Source organism: Bombina bombina, chromosome 5 (assembly GCF_027579735.1).
Source record: "Bombina bombina isolate aBomBom1 chromosome 5, aBomBom1.pri, whole genome shotgun sequence".
NCBI lineage: Eukaryota > Metazoa > Chordata > Amphibia > Anura > Bombinatoridae > Bombina > Bombina bombina.
Window position 1 is genome coordinate 587,318,601 of NC_069503.1, and position 12,924 is coordinate 587,331,524.

The 12,924-nt window shown below is 35.9% G+C and overlaps 1 protein-coding gene across 1 annotated transcript in view; it reads left to right on the forward strand.

Moving 5' to 3' along the window:
• HECW1 (HECT, C2 and WW domain containing E3 ubiquitin protein ligase 1) overlaps positions 1-12,924 on the forward strand; it is a 416,305-nt gene that overhangs the window by 305,769 nt on the left and 97,612 nt on the right. Inside the window, exon 12 of the mRNA XM_053714546.1 lies at positions 9,885-10,006. Within this exon, the coding sequence (XP_053570521.1) occupies positions 9,885-10,006 (122 nt within the window). The remainder of the gene's footprint in view (positions 1-9,884; positions 10,007-12,924) is intronic.

Below are 12,924 nucleotides of genomic sequence, written 5' to 3' on the forward strand. Positions count from 1 at the left end.
TTCAGAATATGTTTAAATAGATTAATGTATTATGGGAAGTTTGAGGGAAATTGGTTAACATCTAAGTTCAATTTTGTACGTTAAGCCACATTAAGCTCCCCAAAAAACAAGCTTCATGTCACTCATTTGCCTTGTGGGAAACCAAAATCCATAAAACTTCTAGGATAGGTTTGGAAAATGACAAACTGAGTTTGTGCCAAGTTTCAAGGCAATTGATTGAAGTTTTGGTGAATTTTGGTACATTAAGCCCTGGTTTCTCAACAGCTGGGCCGTGGCCCAGTACCGGGCCGTGATAGCCCTGCTGGTGGGCCCTGACCTGTCATGCCACCACTGCACACTCTTACCCCACTGCACACAAGGGGCAGACTGAGACCAATCAAGGCCCCAGGAAAACTGTCTCACACTAACCCAAATGTATTCAAATTTATGCAAATGAACATGGTAGCCTCCCTGCCCTAACCCCAGCAGGCCCATCAACCTCCAGAGCCAGGACCCCCAACATTAAGGGCCAGAGAAAGGGTCCCCAACCTCCAGGGCCAGACCTCACACTCCATGTCCCTCACAGCGACAGACCCTCAGCAGGACCCCCACACTCCAGGGCCCCCACTAAACCCACATTGAACTGCTTAGTTACTGATAGGGCAAATCCCTGCTGCTTAATATATAAATAAAACTACTGGGCCCTGGACATGTCCAGCTAAAATTTACCGGGCCTTGAGGTCACTTTGGTTGAGAACCACTGCATTAAGCTCTTTTTACATTAAACTGCTCACATTAAATGTTTTAGGATTGTAAAAAAATTGTTAAATTCGAATAACTTTTGGTATGTTTTATCAAATGTTCTGAAATTTTCAGAATATGTTTGAATAGATAGATTAATGTATTGTGAGAAGTTTGGGGGAAATTGGTTAAGATCTAAGTTTAATTTTGTACGTTAAGCCACATTAAGCTCCCAAAAAACAAGCTTAATGTCACTCATTCGCCTTGTGGAAAACCAAAATCCATGAAACTTCTAGGATAGGCTTGGATAGTGGAAATCTTTGGTTGTGCAAAATTATGCAGCAATTGATTAACATTTGGCCACTTTTTTACTCATTAAGCCACATTAAGCTCCCCAAAAAACAAGCTTAATGTCACTCATTTGCCTTGTGGGACACCAAAATCCATGAAACTTCTAGGATAGGTTCGGAAAGTGAAAAACTGAGTTTGTGCCAAGTTTCAAGGCAATTGGTTGAAGTTTTGGTGAATTTTGGTACATTAAGCTCTTTTTACATTAAGCTGCTCACATTAAATGTTTTAGGATTGTAAAAAAATTGTTAAATCCGAATAACTTTTGGTATGTTTTATCAAATTTCCTGAAATTTTCAGAATATGTTTGAATAGATAGATTAATATATTGTGAGAAGTTTGGGGGAAATTGGTTAAGATCTAAGTTCAATTTTGTACGTTAAGCCACATTAAGCTCCTCAAAAAACAAGCTTAATGTCACTCATTTGCCTTGTGGGAAACCAAATACCATGACACTTCTAGGATAGGTTTGGAAAGTGACAAACTGAGTTTGTGCCAAGTTTCAAGGCATTTGATTGATGTTTAGGTGAATTTTGGTACATTAAGCTCTTTTTACATTAAGCTGCTCACATTATATGTTTTAGGATTGTAAAAAAATTGTTAAATTCAAATAACTTTTGGTATGTTTTATCAAATGTTCTGAAATTTTCAGAATATGTTTGAATAGATAGATTAATGTATTGTGAGAAGTTTGGGGGAAATTGGTTAAGATCTAAGTTTAATTTTGTACATTAAGCCACATTAAGCACCCCAAAAAACAAGCTTAATGTCACTCATTTCCCTTGTGGAATTCCAAAATCCATGAAACTTCTAGGATAGGCTTGGATAGTGAAAATCTTGGGTTGTGCAAACTTATGCAGCAATTGATTAACATTTGGCCACTTTTTTACTCATTAAGCCACATTAAGCTCCCCAAAAAACAAGCTTAATGTCACTCATTTGCCTTGTGGGACACCACAATCCATGAAACTTCTAGGATAGGTTCGGAAAGTGAAAAACTGAGTTTGTGCCAAGTTTCAAGGCAATTGGTTGAAGTTTTGGAGAATTTTGGTACATTAAGCTCTTTTTACATTAAGCTGCTCACATATACAGGCCCATTTATCAAAGGGCTTGCGGACCTGATCCGACACTGCGGATCAGGTCCGCAAGACCTCGCTAAATGCGGAGAGCAATACGCTCTCCGCATTTAACATTGCACCAGCAGCTCACAAGAGCTGCTGGTGCAACGCCGCCCCCTGCTGACTCGCGGCCAATCGGCCGCCAGCAGGGAGCTGTCAATCAACCCGATCGTATTCGATCGGGTTGATGTCTGGCGATTCCTGTCCGCCTGTTCAGAGCAGGCGGACAGGGTTATGGAGCAGCGGTCTTTAGACTCGCCAGAAACACGGCCCTTCAAGCTCCATACGGAGCTTGATAAGTGGGCCTGTAAATGTTTTAGGATTGTAAAAAAATTGTTAAATGTGAATAACTTTTGGTATGTTTTATCAAATTTCCTGAAATTTTCAGAATATGTTTGAATAGATAGATTAATATATTGTGAGAAGTTTGGGGGAAATTGGTAAAGATCTAAGTTCAATTTTGTACGTTAAGCCACATTAAGCTCCTCAAAAAACAAGCTTAATGTCACTCATTTGCCTTGTGGGAAACCAAATACCATGAAACTTCTAGGATAGGTTTGGAAAGTGACAAACTGAGTTTGTGCCAAGTTTCAAGGCAATTGATCGATGTTTAGGTGAATTTTGGTACATTAAGCTCTTTTTACATTAAGCTGCTCACATTAACAGGCCCATTTATCAAAGGTCTTGCGGACCTGATCCGACACTGCGGATCAGGTCCGCAAGACCTCGCTAAATGCGGAGAGCAATACGCTCTCCGCATTTAACATTGCACCAGCAGCTCACAAGAGCTGCTGGTGCAACGCCGCCCCCTGCTGACTCGCGGCCAATCGGCCGCCAGCAGGGAGCTGTCAATCAACCCGATCGTATTCGATCGGGTTGATGTCTGGCGATTCCTGTCCGCCTGTTCAGAGCAGGCGGACAGGGTTATGGAGCAGCGGTCTTTAGACCGCTGCTTCATAAGTTGTGTTTCTGGCGAGTCTGAAGACTCGCCAGAAACACGGCCCTTCAAGCTCCATACGGAGCTTGATAAGTGGGCCTGTAAATGTTTTAGGATTGTAAAAAAATTGTTAAATGTGAATAACTTTTGGTATGTTTTATCAAATTTCCTGAAATTTTCAGAATATGTTTGAATAGATAGATTAATATATTGTGAGAAGTTTGGGGGAAATTGGTAAAGATCTAAGTTCAATTTTGTACGTTAAGCCACATTAAGCTCCTCAAAAAACAAGCTTAATGTCACTCATTTGCCTTGTGGGAAACCAAATACCATGAAACTTCTAGGATAGGTTTGGAAAGTGACAAACTGAGTTTGTGCCAAGTTTCAAGGCAATTGATCGATGTTTAGGTGAATTTTGGTACATTAAGCTCTTTTTACATTAAGCTGCTCACATTAAATGTTTTAGGATTGTAAAAAAATTGTTAAATGTGAATAACTTTTGGTATGTTTTATCAAATGTTCTGAAATTTTCAGAATATGTTTGAATCCATAGATTAATGTATTGTGGTAAGTTTGGTGGAAATTGGTTAACATCTAAGTTCAATTTTGTACGTTAAGCCACATTAAGCTCCCCAAAAAACAAGCTTAATGTCACTCATTTGCCTTGTGGAATTCCAAAATCCATGAAACTTCTAGGATAGGCTTGGATAGTGAAAATCTTGGGTTGTGCAAAATTATGTAGCAATTGATTAACATTTGGCAACTTTTTTACTCATTAAGCTACATTAAGCCATTTTCACATTAAATGTTTTAGGATGTCCCTTTTCTTTCTCATTTTTTGAAGTTCATTCTATCCACCTCTTTTCCCCTGTAGCTCTCCATGTTGCTGTTATCTATCAGCCAGCACCACAATTTATGTTTGTATGTGTGTGTGTGTGTGTACACTGTATATACGTGTATATACGTGTGTGTATGTGTGTACTATATGTGTTTGTATGTGTGTGTGTGTGTGTACACTGTATATATGTGTGTGTATGTGTGCACTATATATGTTTGTGTGTGTGTGTACACTGTATATATTTGTGTGAATGTTTGCACTATATGTTTGTATGTGTGTGTGTGTACACTGTATATACGTGTGTGAATGTGTGCACTATATATGTTTGTATGTGTGTGTGTGTACACTGTATATACGTGTGTGAATGTGTGCACTATATATGTTTGTATGTGTGTGTGTGTACACTGTATATACGTGTGTGTATGTGTGTACTATATATGTTTGTATGTGTGTGTGCACTATATATTTTTGAATGTGTGTGTGTGTACACTGTATATACGTGTGTGTATGTGTGCACTATATATGTTTGTATGTGTGTGTGTGTATACTGTATATACGTGTGTGAATGTGTGCACTATATATGTTTGTATGTGTGTGTGTGTACACTGTATATACGTGTGTGTATGTGTGCACTATATATGTTTGTATGTGTGTGTGTGTGTGTGTACACTGTATATACGTGTGTGAATGTGTGCACTATATATGTTTGTATGTGTGTGTGTGTACACTGTATATACGTGTGTGTGTATGTGTGCACTATATATGTTTGTATGTGTGTGTGTGTACACTGTATATATGTGTGTGAATGTGTGCACTATATATGTTTATGTGTGTGTGTGTGTACACTGTATATACGTGTGTGAATGTGTGCACTATATATGTTTGTGTGTGTACACTGTATATACGTGTGTGTATGTGTGCACTATATATGTTTGTATGTGTGTGTGTGTGTGTACACTGTATATACGTGTGTGAATGTGTGCACTATATATGTTTGTATGTGTGTGTGTGTGTACACTGTATATATGTGTGTGTGTACACTGTATATATGTGTGTGAATGTGTGCACTATATGTTTGTATGTGTGTGTGTGTACACTGTATATACGTGTGTGTATGTGTGCACTATATATGTTTGTATGTGTGTGTGTACACTGTATATATGTGTGTGAATGTGTGCACTATATGTTTGTATGTGTGTGTGTGTACACTGTATATACGTGTGTGTATGTGTGTACTATATATGTTTGTATGTGTGTGTGTGTACACTGTATATACGTGTGTGAATGTGTGCACTATATATGTTTATGTGTGTGTGGGTACACTGTATATACGTGTGTGTATATGTCCACTATATATGTTTGTATGTGTGTGTGTGTGTGTACACTGTATATACGTGTGTGAATGTGTGCACTATATATGTTTGTATGTGTGTGTGTGTGTACACTGTATATACGTGTGTGTATGTGTGCACTATATATGTTTGTATGTGTGTGTGTGTACACTGTATATACGTGTGTGTATGTGTGCACTATATATGTTTGTATGTGTGTGTGTGTACACTGTATATACGTGTGTGTATGTGTGCACTATATATGTTTGTATGTGTGTGTGTGTGTACACTGTATATACGTGTGTGTATGTGTGCACTATATATGTTTGTATGTGTGTGTGTGTGTACACTGTATATACGTGTGTGTATATGTCCACTATATATGTTTGTATGTGTGTGTGTGTGTACACTGTATATACGTGTGTGTATATGTCCACTATATATGTTTGTATGTGTGTGTGTGTGTACACTGTATATACGTGTGTGAATGTGTGCACTATATATGTTTGTATGTGTGTGTGTGTGTACACTGTATATACGTGTGTGTATGTGTGCACTATATATGTTTGTATGTGTGTGTGTGTACACTGTATATACGTGTGTGTATGTGTGCACTATATATGTTTGTATGTGTGTGTGTGTACACTGTATATACATGTGTGAATGTGTGCACTATATATGTTTGTATGTGTGTGTGTACACTGTATATACGTGTGTGTGTATGTGTGCACTATATATGTTTGTATGTGTGTGTGTGTACACTGTATATACGTGTGTGAATGTGTGCACTATATATGTTTGTATGTGTGTGTACACTGTATATACGTGTGTGAATGTGTGCACTATATATGTTTGTGTGTGTGTGTGTACACTGTATATACGTGTGTGTGAATGTGTGCACTATATATGTTTGTGTGTGTGTGTACACTGTATATACGTGTGTGAATGTGTGCACTATATATGTTTGTGTGTGTGTGTGTACACTGTATATACGTGTGTGTGAATGTGTGCACTATATATGTTTGTATGTGTGTGTGTACACTGTATATACATGTGTGAATGTGGGGCGTGTGTATACTGTATATGTGTTTGTGAACGTGTGGTTTGTTTGTATACGATATAGGTGTATGTGTTTGTGCTTGTTGTGCTGGAAAAATTAGTTGATTACAGCTAAACTGGTACTTTTTATATCTTACAGTATGGTGAGGGTTAATATACCTTAATGATTAATTAAATTAAGCAGTAAATGTGAAACTTTCAATAATGTACTGCTGAATTAAGGGTATACAGCAATAGTTTAAATACTTTTTAAAAACAAAAGCACACCTATTTGTGTACAAAAAAAGATTGCCTTACCCTCAATACAATAAAGGTGAGAATTACTCAAAACCAAAAAATATATATGTTGTGGTATCAAACATACATTCATACAAATTTTATTAGAACAAATTGACAGCCGAACATTCCACACACACAACACATTAAAATCACTTAAACTCTGTGTAAAATAAATAATAGCCAGTTGTTATGATGTGATATATGTCAGAAGAGAGAATATGGCATTGAAAAAAAGAGCTTAGATTTAGAGAGGAGTATAACTATCTCAGGCTAAGCTCCTTCTATAGCGGGAGCTAAAATTACTTTTACTCGGAGGAAGCGTTATGTGAAACGTGCGTCAGGGGCACTCTCATGAGGACATAGTTCCTCTTTTTACCGATCAGTAAGAGTAAAAATAATTACAGCTCCCGCCATAGAAGGAGCTTAGCCTTCAATTGTTATTTAGTCTGTCACTCTATATACACTAACCACTATGACTGCTATCTGAGATTGATTAGATAGAGTAAAAGTAATTTTAGCTCCCGCTATAGGAGCTTAGCCTGAGATAGTTATACTCCTCTCTAAATCTTAGCTCTTTATTTTCAATACCATATTTTCTCTTCTGACATATATCACATCATAAGAACTGGCGATTCTTTATTTTACACAGTGTTTACGTGATTTCAATGTGTTGTGTGTGTGTGGAACGTATAGCTGTCAATTTTTTCTAATAATATTTGTATGAATGTATGTTTGATCCCACACTATATATATATATATATATATATATATATATATATATATATATATATATATATATTGTTTTGATTAATTCTCACTTCTCACCTTTGTAATACATGCATTTAGGGTAAGGCAATCTTTTTTTTTCACAACTAGGTGTGCTTTTTTGTAAAAACTTTTATAGATCTACTATTCCTAAATTTCCCATACATTCTTCTGTCTGCCTTTAACATATCCTCCCATCTCCTTAAAGTCACAGCTTCTGCTTTCACAAATAACACTCAGACCATTTCTATTCACCTTCTCTTCTATCCTCTCCTCTCTTGATCACACATGAGCTCTATTATATTCTCTCATCCCTCAGTCAGCCATGTTCCACTGACACTAAGTTTAGAAACTCACATGAGACACACTCTCATCTTCTTTCACTTATCATCTTCCTTCTCTTTGCACCTGGGTATATCCTAACCCAGTTCCTCCATAATACGTCATTACGAAAATCCCACACTCAAAAGTAATTTTTTGAGTGCGGAATGGTGAGTTGCGTTAAAGGCTAAAACGCTTACAGTATAGCTATACCGCCGTGACTTGTAATATGGGAGACCTGCCATTCCACGCACAATGGCCAATTTTTCAGCGGTATAGCTTACTGCACCATACCGCAAAACTTGTAATCTAGGTCATAGTTTTTACTAGAAGCATATTTGCTACTACAAGTATTGCAAAAAAAATCCTTCTATTCAAAACTGAAATGCACTCATGCACCTTTTAATTCTGTTTATTATGTCCCTTAATAAAATAAAAAAAATTGTCACAGCATTTCATTTAGGGCTAGATTACAAGTGGAGCGCAAACGTTTGTGCCCGAGCGATAAGGTGGGTATCACAAGGTTTTGTGTTCATCAGATTTACTGCTCATATTACGAGTTGAAAGTAAACATGATCGCGAGAGCGCAATTTTCGCTTGAATGATCACTGTGACTTCAGAGCTCTGGTTAACTGTTTTGCGAAAAATGTAAGTTGCACAAAACACATCAAAACTACATTTCAAAGTACACTTACGCTCATAATAACACCATCTAATAAAAAATATTCAATAATAAAATTGCACACAAGAGTTATAAAGGCTCAAAGATAGGCGTTCTCTGGTGTTAGAAAAAAAAGGCAGCCAGATGGCTTTAACATTGAGATACTGTACATACATATACATTCCTAAAAATGTATATGTATGTATGTATGTACTGTATATATATATATATATATATATATATATATATATATATATACAGTATATATATATATATATATATATATATGTGTGTGTGTGTGTGTGTGTTTGAACATATGTACTGTATATATGTATTTATATGTGTATATATGTATTTACCGACATATATACACATAAAAACACATAAATACATATCCTTATTTAATAAAGGTTTTATCTATGTATTTGCTGTAAATATTTGACATTCCAATGTTCTGCAAATAGCAGAATATGTTCTATGTATTTATATATATATATATATATATATATATATATATGTACATATATATATATATATATATATATATATATATACCTATATAAAATCATGTGTGTGTGTATATATATCTATATATAGAGAGAGAGAGGTATAGATATACATTATGTTGTGCCAAAATACCATCAGCTATATGTAGAAATATTTATTTTTGAATAAATAGAACATATTCTTGTATGTGAAGAACATTAGAATGTGAAATATTTATATTTTCATGTCGGGTAAAACAGAATATGCAATCGTGTTTGCGCGAGAGTGGGATGTTAGGTTTTAGGGTTTTTTCCCCACTTTTTCTTTTCCATTAACTTCTATGGGGGAATACATGAACGCGCACGTGATATTCTAACTTTGGATTTTTGCCCTCGTCGGGTTACTGCGAGAGCAATAACAATTTAATTTCAACTCATTATACGAGCGCAACCTGACAAGCATAAAAGTCTTACTTCTAGCGCAATTAACATTCAAGCGGGAGAGTTAATCTGCGCTCCACTCGTAACAGGCCCTTAGTCAGCATAAAAATATTGAGTAAACTGTTCATCTAATATTAAATTAACATCTTCTGCTATCTAAAGCTCAGTACACCAAAGACAATTATCTAGTTAAGTTAGCAAAAGGGACCATGGAAATTATAGCTTGTCTCTTTGAAATACTTAGGAAGGGCTACACTATAAATTAGTCTTCGGGTGACAAAATAATCTTCTATCTTTCACAGATACTGGAACATTTTATAGAAGGAGTTGTAATAAAATTCATGTTTTTTCTCACAGTTTATTTTGCATTAGTTTACCTCAGAGCAACAGGCCATTTTTATGATTGCTTTGTGACAGGCCCGAAAATTGTACATGAAAGGCAAAGATAACAATGCATGAAACATAATCTGTGCTTCTGTAATTACAGATCCCTTGATCCCTATAGAAACATCAAATACCAGCTTTTTTTCTCTAAATGTTTGACATGAATTCTTTTATAACATTACACTTTTCTTTTACAGAGTTGAGGAGAGAAGGGTCACTTACACCAATAAATAACCAGAAAATTACCTTATTACTGCAATCTCCAGCTGTCAAGTTTATAACGAATCCTGAGTTTTTTACCATATTGCATGCAAACTATGTAAGTAAATTATTCTACTATTTACAACTGTTATATTTGTGTTACATATATCAGCCTTCTAAAATGATACACTTAGTTTGTGAAACCAATATTGTTTGTTATTATTGCAATGGACATGGGTATATAAGCACTGCATAGGGGCAAGAAATACTGAGATATTAGTTTAATGTTATCTAAGTACAATAAATATATTTTAAGAAGAGATTTCAAATGTAATATGAAAATGCGCTAATGCATTCGATCATTTTATTATTGCGTTCTTGTGTGTCTTTAACCCCTTAGTGACCAGACCACTTTTCAATTTGTTGACCATCTGGGACCAAGGCTATTTTTGCATTTCTGCAATGTTTGTGTTTAACTGTAATTTTCCTCTTATTCGTTTACTGTACCCACACATATTATATACTGTTTTTCTCGCTATTAAATGGACTTTCTAAAGATACCATTATTTTCATCATATCTTATAATTGACTATAACATTTTTTATAAAATATGAGGAAAAAATGGAAAAAAACGCACTTTTTCTAACTTTGACCCTCAAAATCTCTTACACATCTACAACCACCATAAAATACCAATGCAAAATATTTTCTAAATTTTGCAAGTTATAGGGCAATAAGTACAAGTAGCACTTTGCTATTTCAAAACCATTGTTTTTCAAAATTAGCAATAGTTACATTGTAACACCAATATCTGTCAGGAATCCCTGAATAACCCTTCAAATGTATATATTTTTTAAAAGAAGACAACCTAAGGTATTAAACTTGGGGTATTTTGACTTTTTTCATGCAACCATTTTACCACCAATCTATGCCAAAGTTTTGGGAAAAAAATAAATTAGATTTTTTGACAAAATAGAAATTTAAGAATACATTTACTGATAATGTTAAGGGTTACTGCCAAGTAACACCCTAATATGTCTTCAGCAGCGTCTCCTGGGTACAGTGATACCACCCATGTATAGGTGTGTCAGGTTCTCTGGGGGCTAAAAGGCCTTATTTTTAGGAAGCGCATTCCAGTTTTTCAACTTGGAATTTTCACATCTGTCATCATGCACCCATATCCTATTTGGGACATTTCTGAAGCCGGCCAATGAAATTTACCCCATCAAACCATATATTTTTGAAAATTAGACACCCTAGGGTATTTCAAATGGTGGTATTTTAACACTTTCCATGCACTAATTCAACCACCAGTCTTTGTCAAACTTTTGGGTAGTCATTTTTTTGTGTTATTTTTCACACACATTGTACTTTAGGCATGGATTCTCAGTTCCTGTTATGTGTTACTGCCAAAAAACACCTCAATATGTGTTCAACAACATCTCCTGAATACAGTGATACCACCCATGTATAGGTGTGTCGGGTTCTCTGGGGGCTAAAAGGCCTTATTTTTAGGAAGCGCATTCCAGTTTTTCAACTTGGAATTTTCACATCTGTCATCATGCACCCATATCCTATTTGGGACATTTCTGAAGCCGGCCAATGAAATTTACCCCATCAAACCATATATTTTTGAAAATTAGACACCCTAGGGTATTTCAAATGGTGGTATTTTAACACTTTCCATGCACTAATTCAACCACCAGTCTTTGTCAAACTTTTGGGTAGTCATTTTTTTGTGTTATTTTTCACACACATTGTACTTTAGGCATGGATTCTCAGTTCCTGTTATGTGTTACTGCCAAAAAACACCTCAATATGTGTTCAACAACATCTCCTGAATACAGTGATACCACCCATGTATAGGTGTGTCGGGTTCTCTGGGGGCTAAAAGGCCTTATTTTTAGGAAGCGCATTCCAGTTTTTCAACTTGGAATTTTCACATCGGTCATCATGCACCCATGTCCTATTTGGGACATTTCTGAAGCTGGCCAATAGAATTTACCCCCATCAAACCATATATTTTTTTAAAGTAGACAACCTAGGGTATTTCAAATGGTGGTATTTTAACACTTTCCATGCACTAATTCAACCACCAGTCTTTGTCAAACTTTTGGGTAGTCATTTCTGTGTGTTATTTTTCACATACATTGTATTTTAGGCATGGATTCTCAGTTCCTGTTATGTGTTACTGCCAAAAAACACCTCAATATGTGTTCAACAACATCTCCTGAGTACAGTGATACCACCCATGTATAGGTGTGTCGGGTTCTCTGGGGGCTAAAAGGCCTTATTTTTAGGAAGCGCATTCCAGTTTTTCAACTTGGAATTTTCACATCTGTCATCATGCACCCATGTCCTATTTGGGACATTTCTGAAGCTGGCCAATGAAATTTACCCCATCAAAACATATATTTTTGAAAAGTAGACACCCGAGGGTATTTCAAATGCTGTTATTTTAACACTTTCCATGCACTATTTTAACCACCAGTTTTTGTCAAACTTTTGGGTAGTCATTTTTTTGTGTTATTTTTCACACACGTATTTTAGGCTTGGATTCTCAGTTCCTGTTATGTGTTACTGCCAAAAAACACCTCAATATGTGTTCAACAACATCTCCTGAGTACAGTGATACCACCCATGTATAGGTGTGTCGGGTTCTCTGGGGGCTAAAAGGCCTTATTTTTAGGAAGCGCATTCCAGTTTTTCAACTTGGAATTTTCACATCTGTCATCATGCACCCATGTCCTATTTGGGACATTTCTGAAGCTGGCCAATGAAATTTACCCTATCAAAACATATATTTTTGAAAAGTAGACACCCTAGGGTATTTCAAATGCTGTTATTTTAACACTTTCCATGCACTATTTTAACCACCAGTTTTTGTCAAACTTTTGGGTAGTCATTTTTTTGTGTTATTTTTCACACACATATTTTAGGCTTGGATTCTCAGTTCCTGTTATGTGTTACTGCCAAAAAACACCTCAATATGTGTTCAACAACATCTCCTGAGTACAGTGATACCACCCATGTATA